This window comes from Plectropomus leopardus, chromosome 4, assembly GCF_008729295.1.
Source record: "Plectropomus leopardus isolate mb chromosome 4, YSFRI_Pleo_2.0, whole genome shotgun sequence".
Taxonomy (NCBI): domain Eukaryota; kingdom Metazoa; phylum Chordata; class Actinopteri; order Perciformes; family Serranidae; genus Plectropomus; species Plectropomus leopardus.
The window spans coordinates 35603780-35631741 of record NC_056466.1 but is presented as its reverse complement, the minus strand read 5'-3'; the positions used below and the strand labels follow the sequence as shown (position 1 = coordinate 35631741).

Below are 27962 nucleotides of genomic sequence, written 5' to 3'. Positions count from 1 at the left end.
TTAACTTTAACAACTGCTGACATTTGGAGTTGGACAACATAAATCAGTACTGGTTTTAAGTAACTGAATGACATTCCCAAGATGGCCAAAGTAAGTAAAATCAGAAGCACACACACTCACACACACACCAGAGAAAAACAAGAATAAATCTGAGACATAAAAAAAGATGTGAAATGTCTCATGTTTCAAATGTCTTTTTATATTTCAGTAAAATCTACTTTAATACACTTTGAAACAAGAGTACAACAAAATAGAATATAGTTCAAATGTTGAATATACAAACAGTTCAGTCTGAACACAAGAACCTTTCTCTCCATCTTCCCTCATTAGATAAAAATAAGAATGAAATGTTTGGGCAGGGCCAAAAAGGCAGGGGAAAAAAAGTCTGCTGGCAAATTGACCCTTTGTTTAAACTAAAGTGACCTGGGATCCAAAGTGGGTTTCTTTTTTTTTTTTGCATACATTTAGCAAAAACGTATAATTTTTAATGCCTCTCTTTTAATTATTAAAATAATTGCTTCATTGAATTGTCGACCTGACACACATACACGCACATTCCTATTTGGATTCTTTTTATCACGACACGGCAGCATGCACCAGCTCCGAGTCACGTTTCTTCTGTGTTGGGTTGTGAAAAGAACAAACTTCTTTCATTTAAAAAAAAAAAAAAAAAAAAAAAAAAAGAATTGAGCAATAGCCGAGATCATTTAGTCCATTAAGGCTCGATCTTAAGCCTTGACGCTGGAGTACAAACACACCGTCAGCCCACTGATCTGCATCATGCTGCTGTCTTCGTCTACAGGAGCCTTTAACAGCCTCAGAGAGACACAGGAACTCGTAAGAATACAAAAATTTGTTATCTAGTTTCAATAATACTGTGCTTGGTACAAGGTATCAAAACACAAAGAAATATCAGCTTACTGTTCAGATAATACACAAAAAAACAAAGTCAAAATTAAAATCTAAGGCTGTTCTGTTAACTTTAGCTCCGTAAACTGTATATATCGTCGATATATATTTATATATATATATATGACTGTTTCCTGTCTGATAACTTGTCAGAGCTTCTCCCAGCTCAGCTTTCTGTCTCTCTCACTCTTTGAGCACTCATGTAGCACCTCACACTCTTGATCTGCACAGTGATATAAGTAAAAAAAAAAAAATAAGTTGCTGGTTTTCACATCTATAGAGGCAAAATTATAAACAAATGGTCTCTACAAAAGCTTCAGTACATCCATCACTGATTTTTTTGAGTTGAGTTGAAGATGCAGGTAGTTGTAATTATTTGCCTTTGTGTTGTAGTGTTTCAGCTTTTTTGTGGATTTTCGAGGGACTTTTCTTTTCTTTTTCCCAGGTGGAGTTCAGTGAGTGGAGTGATCTGTTTTAGAAGGCAGAAACTGTAGTGATCAGGGTTGGTCCCTTTACCTTTTCCCAACAAGTCCCCTTGCAGTCTGTGAAGCAGGAGCGCTCTGACCTCCATCCACGTCGCTCGCAGAGGTTTCAGTGTGGTTCTGAGGACTGGCTGTGATCAGAAGAAGACGGTTCAGGACTAAGAAATAGGCCTTCAGGAGTCTTTAAAGTCTCACAGACTGCTGCTGGTTATTACAAGAGTAAAAAAAGATGTCAGACATGTACAAAGTAACTGTCTCTGGCAGAGAGGGAGGAGCGTTTTAACACTCGGGCTCTTCAGTCTTTATCGTCACGCCGGGTGTTTCCAGTTTGATCACCACCTCAGCATCAACGGCCTCTGTCTGGACACTCTTGGCAGGTTTTGGGTTCATCTGGTTTTGCTGGACTGCCACTGGTACCGGCACACTTTGGACCGGTACTCCTGCAGCCTTCAGCTTCTCCACGGTGACCCCCCCGGCTGCTGGTGCTCCGATCACCAGCTCGGAAGCGTTAATGATGCCGCTGATTATCCGAGGCTGTGCTGTCACCGGATGATTGGCTGTCGATACCGTTACTACTCCCGCCCCGCTACCAGGCTGAGACACCACCAGAGTCTGTTGTTGTGTCTGCGTCGGCACAGTGAGCCTCATCACTTGTGTTCCCGGGGCGACATTGACTGGTGCCAGGGTCCGGACCGTCAGGGGGCTCCCAAGGAGGCTGATGCCCGCTGGGGACCCCCCGACGCTGGACTTGTTTGAGCCCGTAGAGGTCTGGAGCTGACACTGAGTTAACTGGTGGGCCGGGATGGTAATGATCTTGGCCAGCTGGACAGTGATCTTGTCTCCGTTCTCCGCTGTGGCTGGGACCATGGTGGGGATGGTCTGGATCACAACCTGCGCAAAAAAATACGTTAAAGAGTTCATGAAGGTTAACAAAGAAAGACGACAAACCAAGAATGGTGCATGTGAACAGTTTCCTTGATTGTTCTGTAAGCCTGGACAGGAATTCACTAAGTCCAATCTAAGGCTGCTCATACACTGAGTCCTCTTTCAAAGAACCAAACTCAGTCCTCTTAAAGTGGACCAAAAAGTGGACCAAAAAGGGGACTGACAGAAAGGGACTTTTTCTTGTGTGTTCACATTGTCAAGTCATTGGAAAGAAGACCTAGTTCTCACTTTGGTCCACCTGAGCTCTGATGGGGCCTCAGTCCCCTTTCTGTTCACACTATATACATCTATCTGCATCAATCGATCTGCATCCATCTATCCATCCATCCATCAAATTTTCTTACACTTCTTAAACTCAAGAAGGCCTCACGACCTCCTGTGAAGCTTTGGCGACCCTAATAGGGGTGTGTCATAAAGTACGTTGACATCGTTTTTTGCGCTCTGTGTTTATGAAGCCCCTCTCTTTCATCTTAACTGAAGATTAGAGGTACGTTGTCGCCTGTTGCCACCTTATGTGCTCCTCATTATATCTGCAGAATCACCTGCAGATCAAACTCCTGCTCGTCCGCCTCCTTGCTGGCGCTACTAGTCAGCATGGGTCTGTCTGTTTGTTTTTTCGAGCGTCCCAGTGCCATGGCATGTGATGAGAAGGCTAGAAGGTTGACACACGACGGCAAAGAGCAAAACAAACCCAGAGTGCTTTGTGTTCACATTGCACTAATAAAGCGAACCGCACCCAACCAAACTTTGGTTCGTTTCAGAGCGGTCTGAAGTCGATCGGAGACTCATTTTAAGACCTTTTAAAGGGGGTCAGTCTCCCAATGACAGGGAACTGACGATGGAACCGATTAAAAAGTCTTTGGTATGATGGGGAAACTGCAGGCGGCTTCATCTACAGCTGCTGGAGTTAGTATTAGTACAAATCCTCTGCTGTGACGTGAAGCTGCCTGTCAGTGAGTCGGTTTACACTACACACCTTCTGTTGGGAGTTGGTGTTACCAGCTGAGGTGTTGGTGAGGAGGGAGGTGTGGCCAGCTGCCCCCATTGTTCCTGTCGGCTGCTGCACAGCAACAGTGGAGATCTTCTGACCCAGTGATGTCGTCATGACAACAGGCACCTGCATCGCCACCCGCACTGTCCTGTAGCAAGAGGTAAGACTGAGTCAAAGGTCAATATTTACTGTATGAAAACGTCAATATTTGAATCAGCATTTTGAATCAGTCCCTCCAGGATTTTGTGGGCTGTTTTTTGAGATTGTTGCTGCTTGAAATACCCAATTTCACTGCAGCTTTTCTAAAAAACTGTGACGCATGTTTCGATGTTTATAGGTGTTTTTTTGCAATGAAATTGTCGAGGATAGGGGAAATTGTAAAAACAGTTTGGATGCTGTCTCGGATTTGGAGCACATTGTTACAAATGATCAGCTGTTCAACAGAGCCAACTCCTCTGTGCTCCCCTCCTGCTCTCTCTGCCCCTCTCAGCACAAGCTAACACAACGCGACCTGACCTCATCGCTACTCGTCAAATTTTACTGCTTGGCCCCACAGCAGCAGTTCACATCTGCCAATGAGCCGTTAATCTCACACTGACAGGAAAACAGCTCAACTGTCGTTTAACCTGTAAATAAATGCCACTGAGTGTCAGTGGCAGATGACTGCATTTCCACTGAGTGATGTTCTGTGACTCCTCTGGTGATAACATTCTAAGAAGCATGGTGATGGATGCTAAAACATTAGCAGCTTTATTTCTATTGCAGCCACCTCACAAACGTCATTATTTACAATCCAAGGCCACATAGGCGTGTTATGGAGCGATAATGGAAAGGCGAGCCCTTCATTCATGAGAGCCACATATGAGGGATTTCTGGGAGGTGATAGTCCACGATTTCACAGAGGAATTATAGATTCAAAACTTGTGAATGATCCGCTCAACTTTTGAAGAGTTATGTGATGCAGTAACAGCTCTTGTAGCTCCTGCTGCATCATGAGGGAGCCAGTTCCTACTGACAGGCACATAGACATAGCATCATGTGACCTAGAAAAGCCAAAAAAGTGTTTCTGGCTTTTTCAAATCGCTTAAAATGTGAGTATAAAAACTTTTTGTGATAAATGGGAGTATTTTTCAACCCGCCTTGTGACTCCAGTCACAGACCTCCGGCCTGCAGCAGTAGTTTCATGATAAACAGAGAGAGGGGCTTAGTGAATCAGTACACTGCAGCAGCTCTACAGTGAAATGACACAGTACTCTTTTTAAACTGTCTAATTTGCAGTAACGTTCCAGAGATTGGACAAAGTTGAAAGGTCCCACAGAACTCACAGGAACTGGCTGAATATACATTAATTATTGCCATCTTAAAATCCTGGAGGGACAGTTTAACAGAAGAGGGAGCCTTTAAATGGAGGTCCTGGTCTGCAGGGGTCTGACCTGGGCCCGGTGGCAGTGGGGATGATGGCCGTGTGAGACTGCTGAGTCTGACTTCCATCCGATGACACGACTCTCTGTGCCCCTGCCATCATCGCTGCGCCTCCTCCTGCTGCTGTCTTGCTGGGGACCGAGGCATGGACCACATTGGCCCTGTTCCCACCCCTCAGGATGTTCGGCTTCTTTGAGGATGACAGCCCGCTTGCCTGCAGCAGCATGTCTGATGGAGGTGGAACTCGCTCATAGGATACAGTCTCAGTGGCGATCAGATCCTCGGGGGAGGGCATGTCTGCTTTGTCGTCATCGATGATGACGATGTTTTTGGGCATCTCTTTGAACTGGTACACCAGCCGCTGGCCCTCCACCTTAGCAAGGATGCCGCGCTGGTAGTAATATCTGAGGAAAAAGGACAATCGTTACTACAAAATACAAATATGACACTAGAATTACCACCTGACAGTTGTCTCCATAAACCAGTCAAGGGTGCAGTTACACTTCACATCAATGTCAGTGAAAACATGGATGCTTCACACACATCTTCCCCCGACAGCACAGATCTCTACAATCAGCACAGTTTACTGATTACTGTCACCAATTCAGAATATCACTGAATATCATCAATGTCTTGGCTTCTGTTTTTGAGTTACAATCTTGAGTAATGGACAGAAAAGTATTTTTGCAGAATATTCTGATGTCACAGACATTTGACCTTTTGGATATAAAATGCCATCACTTCATCATTATATTCTGTGTGAAAGTTTGTCATAATTAGCTTACGAATTCTTGAATTATGGCCAAAAATGTTTGTGAGTTTTGGGGCAAATTTAAGGAAACTCCCTCAAGGCCTTCTTTCATGTTCATGAGAATGAAATGGATGCAAGGTTACAGTGACCTTCAACCACCAAAATTTAATCAGCTCATAGCTGAGTCCATGACTGTTTGTGCCAAATTAAAAAAAAAAAAAAAAAAAAAGATGGATAAAGGGATTCGGTCACAATAACCTTGACCTTTAACCACCAAAATCTTATCAGTTCATCCTTGAGATCAAGTGGAGGTCTGCCCTAATTGTGTAGAAATTCCTCAAAAGTGTTCTTAAAATATGGCATTTTTGATGGACGGACGGACAACCTGCAAAAATAACTCCTGGGACCATGGCTGTCCGCGCCACGGAGGCATGAAAATAAACAGGAATCTCACACTCTCTCTCTCTCTCTCTCTCACACACACACACACACACACACACACACACGCACACACACACACACACACACACACACACACACAGACACAGACACACACACAGACACACAGCTCACCTGAGTGCCCGTCCCATGGTCTCATAGTTCATGTCTGGCTTGTTCTTGTGTTTGCCCCACAATTTGGACACGGCCTTCGAGTCGACCAGTTTGAAGATGCCCTTCTCTCTCTGGGTCCACTTAATGTACCTGGGACAGGTGTTCTTGTCCTGGAGGAGGTCCAACAGGAACTCCCACAGGTAGGTGGTGCTGCCTGCTGGAAACCAAGAATCCGTCATGCAATGCTGAAGAGTAACCCCACTCTGTGCTGCATACATGATAATAGCATCTATGTTCTCTCTGTGTCTGTTAGCTGCAGTAACATGAGCTACCTTTCCCCTCTCTGGGCTTCTTCTTGATGCCGAGGTCCAGTGAGCCGTTGGAAATAGCTGACTGATGCGTCTTTGGCTTCCTTCCTGCTGTAACATGGAAACATTTCCAAAAAGACAACTTCATACGCTTTGATCACTAAATCACTGACTTGTGAGATTGAATTTCAACGGTGAAGAGTCCACCACTAGATGGTGCTCATACATAAACAACTGTAAATAACAGAGTTACTCAGGGTTTTGGATTGAGATATGTGGCCTGTTGTGTGAGGTTCATTACAGAGCTGTCAGATTTAGCCTTTTTCCAAAGCTCAGCTCCCCACACTGCACAATATGATGCTGACAGCAGGCCTACTGCACAGAATAGAGAAAGAGTTTTAAATAATCCTGTGTGCTATTCCACAGCTTTGGACTTGCAGGGGGTAACTTTCCTAATTATAGACAAATTCTGTGAAACAAACACAAACTGCAAGCTTCTTGTGAGTACCTTTCCTCTTCCTGACAGGCTCTTGGCCTGGATCTGGTTCTTCCAGCAGGCTGACCATCTCCTCATCCTCTTCCTCACAGCACTCCTCTGTCGAGATCTCCACCTCCGTCTCTGCAATCATGTCGGGACGCATGGCAGCATGAAGGAAATCTGGCGTCACTATACAGGGCGGGACATAGGTCTCTGGACGAAGGAAATGAAGAGAAAAGAGTTAGAATTTTGCTCTGAGGCTGCATTTTCAAGTTTTAATAACAAGTTTAAAATTTTTATTTCATATGTTTGGCCCTTTATTAGGCAGGTGCGGGCTACAGTACCAACAAGCATCTCGTTGGTTATATGGTGCTTATTGATATGGATTAATCAAGAAGGTTAGAAAACCATCTGTAAAGGTTACCAAACCTCCTCAACACTCTTTTTGGAGCTTTAAGAAAAATATTAAAACTAGATACTTTCTGCATGTTCAAACTGCACCAAAAATAACACCCCAACCACATCACACACCATCATACAAATGAATACAATTATGTTTAGCTATTTCTTAACATAACACATATGAGTTTCAAGCATTTTTTTTCTTTACATTTTATTTAGTGTTTCCTTTTTTCCAAAATAAAAGAACATTCCCTGACATAGGGTCTCTTACAAAATGTAATAATGATAATAATTGCTTATTATTAATAATAATCATCATTGTTGTTGTAGTTTAATTTTAGTGTTGTCTTTCTTGTCCATTTAAAAATATATATTATTAGTTTTTACTTTATTAATTTTTAATACTATTATTTAATTTCATTTTTAGAGGACAAAAAAGGACAACATAAAAATGAAACAATATATGAAAGTATACATTTCATTGAGTTAAATCAAATAAAACTAAGACTAACACAGAGGGGATGCATTTACAGCAGAGCAGGTTGTTTCAGAGGAACACAATGACATTTTGAGTTATATTTTGTAATAATACAATCTATTACAACCCATTCCACTCGATTAAACAAGTGTAAGTGATTCTCATCTGTGTTTTGGGGGATTATTGGTTGGTGTGTGTTACCTGGGCTGCGGTCCTCTCTAAGGCTGGAAGGTGAATCCATGCGGAGCAGAGCCTCTGCAGCCTCAATGGTCTTATCAGAGCAGTGGATACTGGTGCCATGGACAGACGCCTCCACTGAAACACACACACACACACACACAGAAAGTGAAAGAAACATTAAGTTAGAGGGCTTGCACCCTTTGGAACTTGTCTTACCAAAATACATAAGCTACACGTCAATAATCCCCACATGGAAAACCAGCATGCTGCTCAAGAGCACTTCAACATTACATCACCTTGGTTAAGGACATACTGCATATTAATGGTCAACTTAAATATTATCCCCAAGAAAAATAATAAAATATTGCTACCAACTGTTAGCAACTCTATCACACTATTAACACACTGCAGCTACACAACTACATGGTGCCCCTGCAGAAAGACAAATTCCCAAAATAAAATGGTGATTTCAGTAAACACGGTGCAACGTGCGGTAAGGTACAACTTAAGCAGTAAATGCCTCTTTTTGAAACCTGGAGCAACATCAATTTTCACAGACATTTAACCCTTTAATGCTGCAGCAAAATGGTGCAATTTCTTTAAAAAACATGGGGGAAAAGGTAATGAGCAAACTGGTAAGAAATGATCAACAAATTGCAAGAAATTAGTACATTTAGAATTTTTTTTTTAAAAGCTAGGGGAAAATGTCAAGGGAAAAAGAAAAAAGAAAGGTAAGAACTACATATCTGCCCAAGGAGATGAGGTTGGCAGAATCAGTAACTTCTTTTAACTCACTGCTTACAAGAATGCTTACTGCTTACATTCTTTGAACTGCATTCACTCTTATTGGTATGAGTTGTTAATATGATTTTTGTTTTGTAATTTTTCACTCTTTTGTCTCGCCAAAATTCGACAATATTATTTTGCTCTTACGGATACTTTGCCTCTGCAAGAAGTCCCCTTTTTGCTTCTGCTTTGGCCAAACAGGCCAAAACAGAAGCAAAGGGGGGGGTTTCAAAGCACATTGTAAACTCTGTTTTTAAAGGTGACATATATATCAAGCTATTTTTATTTTGATTTATTTACTTAAAACTATATTACAGAGTTATTACAATAGTTTTGGCACTTTTTCCAAGTCTTGTTTGCATGTTTAAAAACCCCCAAAACAAAATACGTATTCTTTTTTGTGTCTTTCTTCTCCTTTCTTATGTGTTTATTTATTTTAAACTTTTTTGTGCTAATTTTCAGGTAACTTTCTTGTTGTTTTTTTTAAAAAATAATTTTAAGCTAGTTTCTGGGTCACTTCTTAATTTGTTGCTGATTGCCTTGTTTCCCATGTTTCTGAAATAAATCTAGCCAATTTGCTTATGTTTCAAAGGGTTAAGTGGTTATCAGGACAGTTTTAACACTGCACTGGATTCTGTTTGAAATTACAAGACTGGTTGTGGACACTCTAAAGTGACATGAGGAATGTCGTCCTTATTTACTGCATCAAGTACAGCAAGGCACTGCACAATAAAGATATTATGATCTGTAGATAAAAAATGGGATTCAGCCTCAGGGAAAATGGTATGCGGCCCCATGTGGGACCCTGAGAAGGAACCCAGGGCACCTGCTGTCTCTGTCAATCACTGGTGGGAATCACAGGATCCCGTTGCACCCCGTCCTGTCCATGTTTGGCTATCTCACTGAGTCAACAGGCCCGGTGTAGGGGAGAAACGGCTATCTTTAGATTGTCCCATTCATTCAATCCGCCTCACAAACACACAGGACCTGCTGGGAGCCGTCACACAGGAAAGGACAGCTCGACCACAGGCTGCCCTTGAAACAGGCAGCAGTGCTGGAACAAAAGGTGTGAGGTCAAAGAGCTGCAGCTGGGCTTCACCTACATAACAACAAAGAGACACTTTGCATATATCTCGTCTGTCCAAAATTGTTAGGATTTTCATCCATTCATTCTTATTAAATATTTTCATCCATTCTTAGTTATTAAATAATGCATAAGTGCAAACAAAGAAAATAAGTTTGCATATATAAAAGTATTACAATATAATATTTTCACAAGTTAGGATAATGTCTTTATAAATCTAAACTTCTCTGCAACGGCGCCAAGAATAGCAGCAAGTCCGACAAAAAGTAGTGCCGCCTCTGATGACTTCCGTGTTTACAGTCCTCATCCTTTCCCTCCAGTTCTCTTCGAAGAAGCTCACAAGTCCTCGTCACTCAACACCCGCCTCGCCTCCCATTGGCTCATTCTCAGAGCAAAACCCCGCCCCCGTTAAAATCTGGTTGGACTGCCGCTGCTGCTATTATCCAGCACGCACGCTGATACGACTGACGGGCCTGTCAATCACCAACACACCGCGCCCTCTCCATACACAATGCTTCCGCCATCGAAACATCTCTAAATACTTAGAAATTAACGAACAGAGGGACAGAGATGAGAACGACGCGTTGTTATCACAATATGTTGTTCAGAAACTACTAAAACGCGAGTCAAGTCACCAAGAGAGTAAATCTGGGGGTCGGTGTGGTCGAAGGCTGAGGCCGCACATGAAACAACTGAGAGAAGAAAGCGAGAGAGCGAGACGGAGCTGAAGTTCGCCTCAGATTCATCAGTTAAGGGGAAAGTTAAGAGGGACGTAGCTTGCATTGTTTAATTGACTGATCCTCCCGCTTTTTGCACCTCCTACTGTAGTGAGAACATGTTGGACGTTTAAAATAAAGCCTCGACGTCGTCTGAACCCCACTTTCACATTTGAGAAATATCTTTTTCTATTTGTGAAAATGCAAAAATAGGAGATTTCAATGCATTTTCACATGTAGACAACGCTGAAGTCCAGGCCAAAACCCACTTTACTCAGGCTTATAAAATCTGGACTGTAATATTCCTAAAAGGCTAATGATTATTTAAAACACTGCTTTGTATTCGTGGAACCTTAATCCACTTGTGAAAATACAAAAAAGTGAGATTTCACTGCATTTTTCCACAATCTCCAGATATGACCCATATCCATGTGTTTTCAGTGGTTAAATGTGGTCTACGTGTGTGTGGGAAAAGCACTGCACTGTCCCTTTATTGCAATTTTACATACAAAATAAATCTTAAGAAAATTTGAAACCATTTTTTTTAACCAATCTTTGGCATGTCAGGGATAATCCAGTGCATCTCAGTATAGTGGGTTTTGCTCTGTATGTGGTTCAGTGTGATATACAAGTGAAAAAAGCAGTGAAATGTCTCTTTTGCATTTTCACAAATCTGGTACTGTGTTTTAAGTAATATTCAACTTCTTATAAATATTCTGATCCAGAAATCATAAACCTTTAAAATAAGTATTGAGAGTTTTGATCTGGACATGTGAAGAATGCAGTGAAATGTCCTTATTATGCTTTTTCAGATGGGATAAAGTTTTGCGAAACTAAAAACGTATTATGATAATGATCTTCAGCCTCTATTTGATAATCTACTTCATATTTGATCCCTTTAAAATTATTATTTTCCAACAGTTTTTTTCTTAAAACATGTCTTTTGGTATTACAAAACTGTACAAAGCAATAATTTCATTATTCATAAAATAAACCAGTAGACCCAAGATAAATCTCATCACTTTACATTGAAGAATAGAAGTAAATAAAAAATACATCAGTTAGAAAGAGATAGAAACAAAACAACAAAAAATAAAAATAATCATGCCACTTAGGTCTCTTTCCTTTGGGGCTGTCAGACAATCAGACAGGTCTGGGGCTTTTACAGAGATTTTACATCTAGACCTAGTTCCATGTGGTCTACACGTTTAAAAAATAAATAAATAAATAAAGAGCAGTGAAATTTTCCTATTGCCACAAACGTGAAAGTGTGTTGCAGACAGCGGTGAGAATTTAATTAAAACTTTTACCATGCTTTCAGCTCGGTGGGAGGTGCAGAAAGCCTTGCAAACTACGCCCCCCTTAACTAATGCAGCTACAAATCGGAATCGAACTTCAGCACGGTGAGAGCTAGGCCGTCCCACGCGTGAAGCAGCCGCTGCACAACACCACAACGGAAGCACAAAGACACACAAATACACACACCTATGACTGTGGACATGTGACAAATGTGTTCACAACATGTAAAACTCACCAAAATGTAACACTATGGCAGGCATGCCTTTTTAGGTCTAACGAGGTGGTACTGAGGGCTAATGTGTGCAGACTTGTTCCTGCACTATTCCCACTAACGGAACAAACTCAAGTCAGACGCAGTTTAAAACCACAACATACTACAGTCATGATACTAACTGAAGCGATATCTGACAGAGCGCAACAAATGTACGCCAGTAAAAATAAACCCACATGTCCTTCCTACTCAGACAGCGTGGCAAATACGTAGGAGAGAAAACATCTTCACACTTCCTGGTTATGCAGAGCCGATCTGTAAACCGTTATTCTCCCGCACACTGTGGGAGGAAACAACCCACTCCGACATGCACAACACAATTCTTGCACATATCTATCTATTCGTGCAGACTGGCGATCCCTGCCAACGATTTCCCCCTCTTAAATCGGGTTTGGTAAACCGTGTAGCAACGCCATGCAGGTTGCGTCCAAGGTGATCACTTCCTGGTTGCCCTCCATTACTTCGGCACACTACAGAGAGCACTGAGCGCAGCGGTCGAGGTTAAAAACGCGAGCCGCGAGTTTAAGTGAGCTCCCGGCTCGAAGTTACAATCACATAGAGATACGTTACCGGCTCGGATGAGAAGATCGAGGTTTGCGTGTCCCTCATGCTGCGAAGTCGCCATGTTTTCCCCTTGCTGCAGATTCACATTGACTTTTCACTGAATTGTATAGGAAGCCACTAGCACAGATCACTCCGCCGCTAATGGGAAATCTCTTCGAATTCAACGAGACACACTACAGCAGCAGGAAGGTATCACTCCGCAGCCGAGCACAGGAAATCCTTCCTTCGCCCTCCCTCACTGACGTAGCAACGACGTCAAGAAACATGGACTGATATAACAGTCTTTTCAACTACCGTAAACTCAACGTTAAAGAGAATATTACACAACAAAACTGCGTTTTTCGCAACGTATCGACTTATTGTTGCTCTGTTTATGCCATTGAAACCTCAGCTTATTTGCCTTTTTATTTTAAAATCAGGAAAGGGGAGAAGGCAATGAGCAACTTCGTAAGAAATGATCCAAAAATGTACAAGATATTAGTAAAATGTACGAGAGTTTTACCCGGGATTTTTTTTTTTTTTTTTTTTTTTTTAAAAAGTAAAGTTAAAATATGACCTGAAAAATTCTTTAAGGGTAGTAACAATATTGTAAATAAGAAAGATGTGCAAAAAATTAGTTAAAAAGTATAGGACAATTACCTGAAAATCAGCACAAAAAGGGAAAGTAAAAATCAAAACAAATAGGAAATGGGTACACAGACAGTACTCTCCAAATTAATAAACGAACCTATTACAGTATATGTCATAAAATGGCTCATCATGCATGACTTTTTACCTGTGAGAAATATACCATAAACTATTAAGGGCTAAGTTTAGATATGTGATTAAAGGAATACATCACCTGCAAAAAATGTGTGTTACCTTTAATTCAAACTTTGTTTTTCTTGTATGCTTCCACGGAAAATGGTAAGCACTGATTTACTGAATTATTGAGATTCACATTTAATAACAGCAAACTAAATCAAAACACCAATTTACAAACTGTCACACAGCTCATGCACTGTAATCCAAGTCTCCTTTATCCAGTCAGATGCTGAGTACTTCACAGACACATGCATTTTGGATAAAAAAAACAAAAAAAAAAAACCTGAAGTATTAGAGCCTGGTTTTTAAGAGAGCAGAGATATCATTCACTTTCTGTTCAGTTTAAATTGTGATGTTTAAGTGAAAACGCATGCTTTCCTAAATTACTGAGTATACAATTAGGTAAATGACACTTTGATGACATTGTCCGAGTTGTGTGACCGTTTGTGAACCGATGTCTTGATATAGTTTGCTGTTGTCGAACGGGTCCTCAATAAATCAATAAATCAATATGTGCGCCGCTTTCCATGGAGGCAAATTCACTGTAACACAGCATGACTCACTGATTTACAGATGATCACTTGGCAGGTGAAGAATTCCTTTAAAAGATTACTGATCGATTTTAACTAAATAACCACTAAAGAGAATATATTTTAGAGAATATTGTTTAGGTTAGCTATAACTTTGTGTGAAATATAACTGATGTTCTGAGGCAACATTAGTGTGTTTCCTAAACTGAATCAGAAACGTTAAGTCATGACCTGACCCAACTCTTGTTTGACTGACGGACAGTGGGCAGAATTTTGACCTCCTGCTGAGCTTCACACAGTCAGCACTTGAACAGTGGAAATGCTTCTTGCTGTAGTGAGGTTTCTACATCTAAAGCCTTTTCAATCTGTGAATATTTGGTGTCGTGTTTTTGTCTCTATGACAAACAGACATGAATTCATGAATTAATTGAATGCAATAGATTACATAAAAAGACGACACATGCTTTTATAGTGGGACATATATTATATACACTGTATATTAAGCAGATACTTTTAAGTTAGATGATGTGAAAATGGTGTGTGGGGATGTAATTTGGGACAGTGTGAGTGAATGCAGCTTTCATCGGTTCATGACAATATTGTCTCAGTCTCTTATTGTGTTTCAGACTTCTGATCACTGTGCTGGATTAGAAACTAGTCACCATAACTACAGCATTAATGGATGATAAGGGAGTTAACACTGGAAACCTCAGCTCTTCATGTAGCAGTTACTGTCTGAAAAAATACCCACAGGGTGGCAGTGTTTGAGCACAGAGGCCAGTAACCCTCACAGCTTTGTGAGTCAGACTGTGGCTGCAGAATCATAGTCGGCCCATTCACAGCAAATCACAGCAGCACTTTTTAAGATGAGTTTATGAAACGGATAAATAGATCTTGGATCTAAATTCAAATGAACTCACACACTTTTAACCCTTAGGGCCTGTTTGGCACACTTTAAGTGCTTTTCATTCTTCATTTTTTTGATAATTTTGGCTGTGTTCATGCATATGGCATATGTTTTGACCAGACTGTGTATTTTTGTTTAATCTGTGAATTTCCAGCTCAGCTCCTACAATACGTCTAAAATACACTGTGGAAACTAAACTGTTACATTCAGACTGTTAAGGTCAGAAAAAGCTCCATTGAAACCCATTCAGACGGACATTTTTGATCCCACAGCCATCAGAGCATAAAAACATGCATCGTATTATTTCTGGGTGTCATTCTGGGCTTTTGCCTTGGAATTTGTCAATTTTACTGTTTTCTACCTGATGATGTCATTTTTACCATATTTGGCATATGGAGAAAATACATGCTATTTCCACTAGCTACACTGACACAATCAATGTTGCTGCTAATTATTGATATATCCCAGACTGTCATCATAAAAACAAAAACAAAAAGACATTTAAACCTGATGTTACCTAACCTAACTGTTGGTTTTAAAAAAGTGAAAGTAGAAAATCAAATTATTGTATATTTTTTATAGCCTGATTCTGAAAAGCGCATTTTGTGTGCAGAGGTGTGAGTGTAAATATTTGACACTGCACAAAAGATAATGTATAAAAATTAATGTTGCTAATATTCATTGACATATCCTAGGCTGTAATAATAATTTTTAAAAAAAGATCTACTTTACATGTGGTATATTGAAAATAATTTTTTTTGGTGTTTTTTTTAAATCTAAAAACATAGTGGCATCATGATAAAATCCTGGCATTTAAAGGGTTAGAATTCTGAATTCTGAGGACCTATATTGGTTAAAAATTGACTCAGTTTAAGTAGAAAATAATATTAATGTGTTATATTTTTTAAAGCTTGATTTCAAAATCGCATTTTGTGTGAGTGCGTATGATATAAAGCAAGGCCCTAAGGCTTAACTATATGCCGTAATGGCTGTAATATACCTGGAAAACATTAGGTAAAAAATGGCACCACAGACTACAGACACACCACAAAACCATTTAAAGGTGACGGCCTGATACAAAGAATGAGTGGCCTTTGACTTGCTGAAGTCAGTAGTAAGAGGCAGCAAGTTTAAAGATGAAGCCCTCTGACTGAGAGCTCTGGCCACAGCACCAGCTGAAAATATGTCAGTGCATAAATCTTTACACCTGTGTGAATGGCTCTTCATGGTAAGCAAAATATCAAAGCAAAACTGACATAAAAGTCCAGAACCAATTTGTTTATATAACAATATTAATATACAAACAGCAGCTAAATATCCTCTTTTCCTAATAATATGAAAACTTAGAGAGCCACAGAAAACAGTAACCACGGTTCATACAGACAGGAGCCAAATCCAAGGACTTTCAAGTACCTTTTCAAGAACTCATTTTCAAGCACTCATTTTTGTATAATGAACTATAATCTTTCTATTTCTGTGAAATCAAATAAAGCACCAATAAATAAATAAACAAACAAATAGATAAATAAATAAAAAATAAGAAACTACATGTTATTACCTGATAATGGTTGTATGCTTCCGTAACACACTGACCCCATTATCCACTCATACAGCATTAGAAAATCATTGCAAGCTCGGACATTTTTAGCCTCCTAGTTAAAAAGATTGATCTAATACATTTCATAAAATAATTAATATCTCTCTTCTCCTCTTATTCATATCCAAGTATAAAAGTATAGTATAAGTATAAAAAGGTTTTTTAAGGTATTCCAACACTTAAATTTTAAGTGTCAAAATCAAGTACTTCATATACCTCAAGTGCCTTGTATAAACCCTGAGGAACTGTGCTCAGCAGTAATTACAGTATATACTGTATTGCAGAAAAGAAACACTGGAGAAGAGTTGTTGGCTCCTTTGGTTAAAAGGGCAAAACAGGTTCGGGAGTGGGGTGAATGTGAAATATTTAGTGAAAAAAAGATGATTTATGATAGTCATTTGATGCACTTACCTACAGCTCCAAAAGGAAGATTATGAGGTAGCACAATTTCTGTCAAATACTGGAAATATTTAGATCTCACCTGCCTCTCCTACTGTCTGCACCTCCAGCTCATCGCCCATTTCCTGCACCAGGTAGGCCTCGTCATCATACACAAACACCTGGGCTGAGTATCCCTGCTCCTCGGCCAGGCAGGCACCGGGCACCTCCTCCACTATGACTGCTGGGTAGTCCTCAGCCTCGTTTCCATCTTGTACGTCCTCACAGGCCTCCTCAGCTTCACACTCCCCTTCTTCCTCTACTTCAAACTCCTGCTCCTCCTCACACTCTCTCTCCTGCAAGGAAAAGTGATTGGGGGATGAAAAAGAGCAGTTTTCCATAAGAGAATAAGACAGATATGGATAATAAAACGGCCCGATTCTGTAGTGAGCTGCAGTTGGTGGTTCTTGTGCTTGGTCTGAGGCCCAGTCCACATGTACACAAGGACATTTGAAAACAAAGCTTTTTCTTTGCGTTTTGGCCTTTTGTCCAGCGCAAACTGAATTTTAGGTCATTGAAAACGAACCATTGTAAAACACTGTCCAGGATAAAGATTTTTAAAAAGTGCATTTTCAGTGTTGATGTGAAGACAGGGGAAAACGGACTTTTGCTTGAGACGTCAGACTGTTCGCCGTTATCTCCTCTGTGAAGCGTGACAAATGAGACGGCAATTCTTGCAGTGGCAGAAAACAACAGTGTTGCTCTAACCTGCTGACAGGACTTTCCTCATGTTTACACATAAATGTACAGTTAATGCTCCACTATGCTGAGGAGCAGAGGTGTAAGAATGAGCTCCGGATCAAAGAGGGTAAAAAGAGAAGTCTAGAGCTCTGATTACGGGCCGGCCTGTAGGTTCTCACTATTCCCTCGGGGCTTGAATAAGGTCAGGTTCTCGCTGATTTGACATTTATTTATTTTTGAAACTGTGGTGAACTGTCTCATGTTTAAATGACAGTCCGACAAGGTCACACTGACCTTGTCCTTTGATCTATGACCACCAAAATATAATCAGTTCATCGCTGAGTCTCAAATTTGGAGAAATTCTCCTAAGGCGTTCATGAGAAGAGGACAGATGGACGGACAGACAGACGGACAACTCGAAAACATAATGGTTCCAGCTACAGCTGTCACCAGCAGAGGCATCAAACCTCTTTTTGAAAAAGGACCGTGAACATGTAGACTGTGTCAGACTCACCTGCTGTGGCTCCTCCTCAGCTGTGACATACTCCACCGCCGTCCCGCCACTGTCGACCAGCACCACTGAGGTCATAACTCATGCTCCTCAGGGATCAGCGGTCACAGCCGGTGATACACCACACAGCACCTCCGTCTGAGGGACTCCACCAGTTTGGTGAATGAGGGCACCTGGAGAGGCAAGAAACACTCAGTAAACAAAACTGTGATTTTATTTAATTTTGTCAAGGGTGAGTGTTATGTCAACAGAAGTCCAGCTATGTCCCACTGTTTGCCTTGTGTCATGTCTGTGATGAAGGCAATAAGTATCTGACACTTCCAGAGCTTCTGTTATCAAGCTGTGACTATAGAGCTTTAATTCTCTCCTGCAGAAAATGTTGCTGCGGGGATTATTAAAAATAATGGACCTTTGGAAAAATATGCTCATTTGCTTTCTTGCCGATGATACATGAGCTTCAGAGGTAAGGGCTAAACTAACTGGTTATTGGCTGTGCCTTTGTATTTAGTGTTCGGAAGTGAGAGTGACATAAATTTTCTCACCTAACTTTTGGCAAGAAAGCTAAGAAGAATAATTTTCCACAATGTCAAACAATGAAGTCCAGCTGCTTTACTTACATAAAAGTTTTATTGGAACACTGACAAATCTTCACAGCTCATGCTCAACACCCTAAACAATTATTTACAAAATAAACAATGCAACAACACCTTCTTTCATCTGTCCCAATTATAGACTCGGATTCTCGGAAAAGTCTGGGATTTCTGGTATCTCGTCCATCTCCTTCCCTCTAGCTTTGGCCTGCAGGAAGTGCCTGTCTGCTATTACAGGAAGCCAAGTCAGTGGCTCAAACATGCACACAGTGTGTGTACAATGGAGGATCTGGGTGGGACAGGCTGGAGCCATGGTAACAGCTGCTGAGAGCCAAAGGTCCCTCAGTCCCTGTTCTGCACTGCTCTGCAGGGGGACGACAGGATATAAGACAAAGGGACTGCAGCCTCACAGGGAGGGAGTTATTCACAAACTGCATGACGCTCCAACTACTCTGACTTTACTGTGTTTTTTAAGGGATGAATTGGCCAATGATCTTCTGGGAATTTAAATATTTTTACGCTGGTGGATCTTTACATCAGAGCTGACCTTTTGCTGCAGCTCTCCCTGTGACAGTGGACTGGGTGCTGTACCTTTTTTTTTTTTTTTTTTTTGCTTAAGTGTTAAATTTGAGAGTATGAATTCTTCAGTTACGGCCAAAAACATGTTTTATGAAGTCGTCTTGACCTTTGACCACCAGATTTTGCTCAGGTAATTCTTGAGTCCAAGTGAATTTCGAAGAAATTCCATCAAAGTGTTCTTAAGATATTGCCTTCAGAAGAATGAGACAGCTGAGCTCACCTTGGCCTTTGACCTATGACCCCTCCTGTTCACACTATACACCCATGACTGCACTCCCAGACATCAGGAGCACTCTATTGTGAAGTATGCGGACGACACCACCATCATCGGCTGTATTACAAACAACGATGAGGGTTCATACCAGGAGGAAATCACCAATCTTGCAGAGTGGTGCACAGAGAACAACCTACTGCTCAACGTCAATAAAACCAAGGAGCTGATTGTTGATTTTAGAAAGAAGGAGGCAAAGACACACACCCCTGTCTACATCAGTGGAGCTGAGGTGGAGCAGGTGAACAGCTATAGGTTCCTTGGAATCACTATCAGTGAGAACCTGTCTTGGTCATCACACATCACCACCGAGGTTAAAAAAGCACAGAAAAGGCTCGACTTCCTACGGAAACTTAGGAAGGCTAAATTCCAGAGCGAGATCCTGTTTAACTTCAACAGCGGAGCAATAGAAAGCATACTGACCAGAAACATCACAAACTGTCGTGGTTTGTGCATGGTCCAGGACCGGAAGGCTCTACAGCAGTGATTAAAACTGCCCAGAACATCACTGGTTCCCATCTACAGAGCATCAGTGACCTCGGTGAAGTGAGGTGTCTGCACAGAGCCCAAAGGATACTGAAAGACAGCAGCCACCCCAGCCACAGTCTGTTCACCCTGCTGCCATCTGGAAAAAGATACAGAGGTATCCGCTGTAGAACCACCAGACCACAGAGCAGCTACAGTATGTGAGACTCATTAACTACTCCCTCGACTCCCTTGAAGATGTAGCAGGATTTAAGGACAAATTTTAATAATATCTAATATATCTACCTTGCACTTTGTATGACTAGAATGCACCAGATGTGCATACGTATGTATAGACAACCTGAGAACATAATGCCTCCGGCTTTGGCTTTCACAGACGCAGAGGCATAACAAAAAGGCTGTTCATGATTAGTACATCCACTGTATGAGAGCTGATCCTTGATGCTTTGTCAGAAATGAGCTGTGTAACATTAGCTCTGTCTTGCTCTTTCATAGATTTGTGTGGCGACCCCATCCAAACTCCTTATATCCTCATTATTCATCTAAAGCAGTTTGTGAAAACAGAGACAACACTAGGTGAGAACGCTGTTCTAAGATATAGAGGGTTTGGTTAAGTTTTACTTCTCCTGCGGTCCTGCTGCTCCATCTGTGCCCTGACTATGCTCTGCACTCCGAGAGTGCAATGCTCTGAATAACCAAATGGTATGTAAATATTGCAACAGTGCTCCTAAATAGAAAATAAATATGTGGTGGCAAATGCTGATATTGTGCCGGATCCCCACAACTAAATGAATTTGTTTGAAACCTGAAACAGTGTTCTGAATTAACAAATGGTCTAGTTTGTGCCAAAGTGCACTTTGGCACTTGAAGTGACTGTTTACACATGGCTGAAAGAGAGGGAGAGAGATATTTCAAAAAAGCATTTGACTCAATTTGGCATCATGGTCTGTTCCTGAAATTAATTGGAAAAGGTGTGGGGAGGAATCTATGATATAATTAAAACAACATATAGAAATAATAAATGTGCTGTGAAAATAATAATATGTGGTAATATGGAAACAGATTTCTTTCTCCAAAGTAGAGGGGTGAAACAGGGCTGCAGTCTCGGCCCCACCCTGTTTGTTATTTATATTGATGATCTGGCAAAATCACTAGAACAATCAGATATCCCCGGCCTCACCCTTTCTGACTCACAGATTAAATGCCTGCTCTTTGCAGATGATCTCATGTTGCTGGCTCCATCTAAAGAGGCCTTACAATAGCAACTGGATAATATGCAAAACTTCTGTCAGTCCTGGGCCCTGACAGTTCACCTGGAGAAGTCTAGGGTTATGGTCTTCCAGAAACGACCCAGACGTCAGGGAAACCCAAATAGGTTTTTTTCTGGGCTCAACCGACATCGAACACACACACAACTACACATATTTGGGGCTAAACATTACCTCTACAGGACATTTCAATCTGGCCCTGAATGATCTCAGAGACAAGGGGAGAAGAGCCTTCTATGCTATAAAAAGTCTTCAAACATTAATATACCCATCAGAATATGGCTCAAAATATTCCAATCCATTATTGAACCAATAATTCTGTATGGTAGTGAAGTATGAGGTACTCTTGTAAATCAAAACACCCAACTGAAACCCTACACACAGAGTTCTGTAAGAGCATCCTCAATGTCCACAGGGATATGCCCAACAATGGCTGCAGGGCTGAACTAGGACAATCTCCCCTTTTAATTAAGATTCAAAAAAGAGCCATCAAATTCTACAAACACCTTAAAGCAAGCGAGCTCAACTCCTCCCACTACAAAGCCCTTCATTGCCAAGAGGAGAACATAGAGAAGAGTCTCCTCAGCTAGCTAATGCTGAGGCTCACCTCCTCTAACAGCACACGGCCTCAGGACAGCCCTCACACAGTCTGGCCCTACCAAATTAGAGAACATTACATTAACTATTGGACATCCATCCCAAATACTCAAAGCAAACTTCAGTGCTATTTGGCTCTAAACAGACAATACACGGTGGCCGACTGTCTGAGCAGCGTGACTGATCAGAAACTGAGAAAGACATTGACTATGTACAGACTCAGTGGTCACAGCTTGGCTATAGAGAGCAGCAGACACAGACCTGGCTGCCTCGTGAAGACAGGCTGTGTCTTCTCTGTCCACAGGGAGAGGTGGAGACAGACACACATTTCCTGCTACACTATAGCACATATTATATTGGAACAAAGTTCTTCACACAAATTAAATGTAAATGCCAAGATTTTATGCTCTCACTGAGCAGATAAAAATTCAGTATCTACTGGGGGAAAACAGTGTCTGTGTCACAGAGGCAGTCAGGTATGTTGGTGCATGTCACAGTCTACGGGACAGCCTGAACAGCAACCTGATATGGCATTTATACTTCATTTCTCCTGCACGTCTCATTTTTTGTTTTAATTTTTTTTTGTTATGTCTATATACAGTAGACATACCACACACACACACATACACACACACACACACACAACAAAAAGTTCTTGCTCTTTTTTATTTATGAATTTATTCTTTATCCAATGGATTGCTGTTGATTTGAATATCATTATTTGATTTGTTTTCTTGTATTTATTTATATCATCATATAATTGTATCTGAGGCTTCGGCAATATTGTTTTACAAATGTTCGTGCTAATAAAGCAAACTGAATTGAATTGAATTGACAGAGAGCAGGCGGGGTGCGTTCAAAAAATATATAGAATCTGGGCACTGAATGCCGATATTATAGCGGGCTGCCACAAATAAAAGAATGTGTGTGAAACTCCAACTGTAAATCTCTATGACCCCAGGACTTGTCAATTTATTAATATTATATCGATAATGTGATATGAGACTAGATATCTTCTTAGATTTGGATATCGTAATATCCTGTGTTGTCTCTTCCTGGATTAAAAGTCTGCATTACAGTAAAGTGATTTCTGAACTTAGCAGACTGTTCTAGCTGTTCTATTATTTGCCTTTACCCATGTATTACTTACTCATTACATCCACAGTGCTGATGATAATGAAACAAAAATGTTATTGTAATGTTATTGTAAATATTCTATGAAAGTCTAATCAAATTTGCCTGTTAAATATAAATATTCAACTTTATCTTATTTTGCTGGTGTAAGCTGTAAGTTCACCATTTTTAAGCAGAGCAGAGTAGATAATATTATCTCAGTGCAGAGTCTCTTCTTCTCTGTGCCGCTGCATCACCTACGCTGCAGCCTCTACCAAAGAGTAATGTGACAGTCAAGAGCACTCACTCCACAGCAAAATCTGGAGACCAAAACGTCCCCAGAACTACATTGCACAGCACACCGAGTAGCCAAAAAAAAAAAAAAAAAAAAAAAAAAAAGACAAGACTGTTCAACTTGAAGCAATCTCAGTTGACTAAGGGGTCTCCGACCGATGATTTGAATCTCTGGCTTTCAAGGGGCAGCCCTGGAAAGCACCAACAGTCAACAAGACAATATTGTCACAACATCGATATTGAGATATCTGGTGAAAAATATTGGGATATTTTATTTTCTTCATATCACTTAGCCTTATAAAACAATCCCACTTTTCAAAGATAAAATCCTAGGAAATCAGGACAGAGAACTTTATGCTACCAGTCACATTTTCTGAGTATTAAGTAAACTAGCTTCTCCCTCTCTTCTTCTTCTCATTCTTCAGTCCTAATTTATTTAAATATTTCATTCAAGCCCTTTGCTCACTGGCACAGAAACAGACTAACCAAGAAAGGTGTGAGCATGTGCTGCACTGTGTGCCGTTATTTTGCCATTAAACTGACAGACGTTATTATGTAAGCTCATGAAAGAGTTGGAGATTGTAACACACTGGGTTTTGTAATCTGTGAGGCCCATCTAAGTCAGAGAGAGATTGAGTGAAAAGGGGGTCAAAGTGCAGGGTCCTTTATGTTTTCACTTGGTCAACAGAATGATCTGGCACTGAAATGACAGCATAAGTCGGTATGGCAATAACCTCTCACTGCAGCACCGTGTATGCTGTCTCTCTTCAATGCTATTCCTTTTTGTTTCCTTTCTATCTGTACTTTATTTCCACCCAAATATTCTGAGAACATCCAACTAAGTGGACAAATACAGACCCTCCAACATAACTGCACAACACAATGTGCAGGCTCATATGGAATGTGAAACATGCAAACAGCAGGCAGACTTCCAAAATGGGTTAATCACATGCGTGCGCACACACACCCACACACCCGCACACACCCAAGATCTGTCAGGAGTTGAGTCTCTCAAGCAGGACTTGCAGGTTGAATTGGTTTAAATAAGTGCAGAACCTGCTTAACTGCTGCAAACACGTGGCTGCCTTGTGGTTTCTCAGCTCAAACGTACATGAGTCAAGAGGCTGCATGATTATTGCACTGCAAGCTATTTAATTTAAAAACTAAAAGCAGATACCTAGCACATTACAAGGAAATGTATTTAATCATTTCAAAGCAGTTAGTGTGACTTTCGCATAGTGTTAGCTGCTAGTCTTACTGCTGGTATTTAATGAATTAAAAATATTTCACAAGTCATTTTGGATAAAAGCTACAGCTCCATGTAAAATTGTCAAATTTTGGTCACTTTTAACCTTTGAAGCAAACAAGTAGCTTGATTCTTCCCCAAATGTTCTGCTTCACGATGAGTCAGTTGCAGTCTCAAGTCAAGACTTAACAAAATACAGCAGAGTCATCCTCACAGGCCAACTTTCCCACTACGTAATCCCAACAAACGCATCCAAACTAAAAAGGGAAAATTCAAAACTTGCCTTGCCGAAGAAAAGTTGATGTCAGGCAAAATGCAGGCTTGCATCTTGCACTTTAAAAATCCACAGAGAGATGAAGAGAATGAAGGAGTTATGGTGCTTTATGTCGGGGTAAGAGAAAGAAACAGGACTTTTTCTGCACCTTTCTCTCTCTCTCTCTTTCTCTCTCTCTCTCTCTTTCTCTCTCTCTCTCTCTCTCTTTCTGCCCGTCTATGATTTTTTCCCACAAATCCTCTCTGTCCTCCATCCGTCCATCTATCTGGCCATCCATCTCCTCTGTATGGCTGCATGCTCACTGTCTGCCTGTTCCCTGTGTGGAAGGAACCTCTCAGAGCAAGTCAGCACTTCTCAGACCCTGCCCTGAGCTCAGATCACATGACAAGGGTGGAACACACACACACACACACACACAGAGAGAGAGTCACATGATCTTTCAACAACAGCGCTTTTGTTCCAAGTAACTGGGGCTGTTGGTAAAGATACAACGCCATGCCTTGTGCCCTGCCCTTTACCAACACTCACATGCAGACAGACACAATGATGACACAACGGGCAAATAACTGTCAAGCATGAAGCACTGGATTTACCTCACATTCTCCCAGTCCATACACACACACACACACACTCATGGGCAAGTTCCACTACAAATCTACAATGTTCTACAATATTAATGAAGTTGTGTAGCAATTCTCTGCAGTTCCCAAACCCCAAAATTTAGATGCTTCAGTGTGGTGGAAAAATGGCGGCAAACTGTCTTGTACAAACTTTTCTCTTACAACACCAACACGTTAATGTACGGATAACATCTACAGCCTTGGCAAGAGTCATCTTGGAAACTACAATTGGATCAGAAAATGTTCATGTTTGGCCCAATGAGCATTTAAGTAGAGTTGAGCTGATTTCCGATTTTGCCAGTCTGGTGTACGAGCAGTTTGATTTTATGCAAACCAGCTAAACCAGCATTTTTCAATATGACACATTCTGGCATTTTTAAGAGTAGCCTAGCACAGCACTAAATCCAAGGCGAACTGCATGGCTAATAAGCAATACAACAGTGTGGTATTGTTTTATAAATGCACAAACAGAGCCGCAAGTATCCAACAGGTCGTGTGTAATTTACAGCCGAGGCGAGGCGGCCGGTGGCGTTTGTTCTGAGACGGAACCACAAACTATGGTTGTGTCACATTCTACAGGTTGGGCAGAAAGAATGGAGAATGCAACGATGGAGAAGTCAAGTGAGAAATCGTCAAGACAGCATACAGTGGTCTTATTTATGGTTGATCCATGCTTGTTTTTGGGGAAGTAGCAAATATCTGTAATAACAGAACAAAAGCTCGCAAGTGATCAATGTTATCGGCCATTTTCTCACTAATGTTTACTGTCTTTGAATATTGTGCAGTGCCCTCAATCGATGACACATCCATGATTACAATGGCTCCACTCACAACTGGTGGAACGCAGGCTGGTTCACCAAATAGCACCAAGGTTCAAAGAATCCTGAACGGACCCAGTTCAAGAACCAGAGCTGATAAATTGGACGATAGATAAGTGAAGTAAGAATTCTCTTGCAGAAATCCAGAATGTTCATTCTGGAAATCCAAAATGACAGTGTGGTTATCTAAAATTAAATGTCCATTACTTCTGATAGTCAAAAGTGATCCAGGCTATCAATTTTTGGGTTATAATGTTTTCACTTCCAAGTATTCTTTTAGTTCCCAGAACATTTTTCTTAAAGTTAGGATAACAATTCTCTATAAACACAAAAAAATGTTTTTTGTACTGTTAACATATCACATTACATTACATTGGCCTGGTCAATTATTGGGGCCGATATTTGGCATTTTGCCAATTATCTGAATCTGCATTTTATTTTAATGATCACCAATAAAATTTATTAATTAAAAAGTGCAGAGAAAGTGTCAGCAAAGAATTAACTTTTACTTTGTAAACCCTCAGGGAGCTATTTCTATTTATTCTTTTTTTTCTAATTTCCATTTGACTTAATTTAAAAAAAAAGTTGCTAGAACTTTCTGTATATAATGTTGATTTTTTCAGTTTCTAATAAAAACATTTGCTAAAGGCATTCAAACATAGTTTTTTGTTGGAGTTTGTTCTGCATTTACAATTAAATGAAAACCTTTCTGTCAATATTTAGAATTTAGAATATATCGATTCCAATTTTTGGTTATCGGCCTCATTAACTACTGAAAATCGGCCCTGGAAAACCAGTATCAGTCAACACCTAATTTCTAGTGTCCTTTTTGAGTAAGAATAACTGAATTATAGATATCATACAGATAGCATATATATCCAGTCTAGCTATTAAATGCACTCACTGGCTATCCAGCGTAGCTTCAGTGTGTAGTCAAAAAGTCTGTTTGCTTGTGGAAACAGCTCATTAATGAACCTAAATATGATCCCACAGTTGGCTTGCTGTTTGCTAAAATATGCAGACAAATGTCAGACAAGAGAAAGATGAAGTCACGTACCTTCGCTCTTTGCTGATCTCATCAACGACTCACTGGCCAGCTGCTGCATCATTTACGGTACATAAAGTTTCTGACATTAGCATGCCGAGCTGGCTAATAAATTCTGTTCTGTTGGTCACGTCCCAGGAGCCGTCATTTTAGAGATTACGTCGCACACAAGAGGCAAAGTGAAGAGAAACAGAAACTGAACAGCGCCAACATTAGCTGGCTAAGTTAGCGCTGTGAGAAAAACAAACTGTCAGAAATGAAACACAGTTAAGCGTGCGGCTAATGCTGGCTAATGTGTGTCAGCTCACTCACCGTCAAACTCTTCCTCCCGCCCCGCCGCTCAACAACTCCGCTTAACGGGCAGAAACTTGACGTTAGCTGGCTGCCGAGTGACAGTTTGCTCTGTCTCTGTCTCTGTCTGTGTGTGTGTGTGTGTGTGTGTGTGTGTGTGTGTGTGTGTGTGTGTGTGTGTGTGTGTGTGGACGGCTCCGTTCTCACCACACGGTAACAGCTATGGTTTGTATTCATGCTGAAGGGCCGTAGTGACTCCGCGACAGATGGGTTTAAAGAGCTCTATGTCCTGTGTGTTTCCATGTGGGACAGTCAAGGACCCCCGGGTCAGGACAGGCTGCTCTCTGCGGGTTCAGGCGAATTTAACTTGTGACGTCACGCCGC

At 40.9% G+C, this 27962-nt stretch overlaps 1 protein-coding gene across 7 annotated transcripts; it reads right to left on the bottom strand.

The window, feature by feature from the left end:
* Positions 1–178: 178 nt before the first annotated feature.
* On the bottom strand, positions 179–27902 carry elf2b (E74-like factor 2b (ets domain transcription factor)). 7 transcript variants are annotated; one of them, XM_042485000.1, is made up of 10 exons: positions 27600–27902; positions 18090–18259; positions 16938–17190; positions 7920–8033; positions 6869–7051; positions 6385–6468; positions 6074–6269; positions 4761–5153; positions 3313–3475; positions 179–2282 (listed from the first exon to the last, which is right to left on the bottom strand). In XM_042485000.1, the coding sequence occupies exons 2-10, from the start codon at positions 18162–18164 to the stop codon at positions 1671–1673; spliced, it is 2073 nt and encodes a 690-aa protein (XP_042340934.1). In that variant the 5' UTR covers positions 18165–18259; positions 27600–27902; the 3' UTR covers positions 179–1670. The 7 variants fall into 7 exon arrangements, with proteins under 7 accessions (XP_042340934.1, XP_042340930.1, XP_042340933.1 ...); XM_042484996.1 differs by having other exon boundaries at positions 6385–6471; positions 27600–27901; XM_042484999.1 differs by having other exon boundaries at positions 6074–6266; positions 6385–6471; positions 27600–27901.
* Positions 27903–27962: the final 60 nt, after the last annotated feature.

Bases quoted from the DNA above. Each gene is read 5' to 3' on its own strand.
- elf2b (XM_042484996.1), bottom strand. From the start codon at position 18,164: ATGACCTCAGTGGTGCTGGTCGACAGTGGCGGGACGGCGGTGGAGTAT. The intron at 6,270-6,384 runs GTAGCTCATGTT...CTTGGTTTCCAG, and splicing joins GAAGCCCAGAGAGGGGAAAG to CAGGCAGCACCACCTACCTG. The intron at 3,476-4,760 runs GTCAGACCCCTG...CTCTTGCTACAG, and splicing joins CCCACTGCCACCGGGCCCAG to GACAGTGCGGGTGGCGATGC.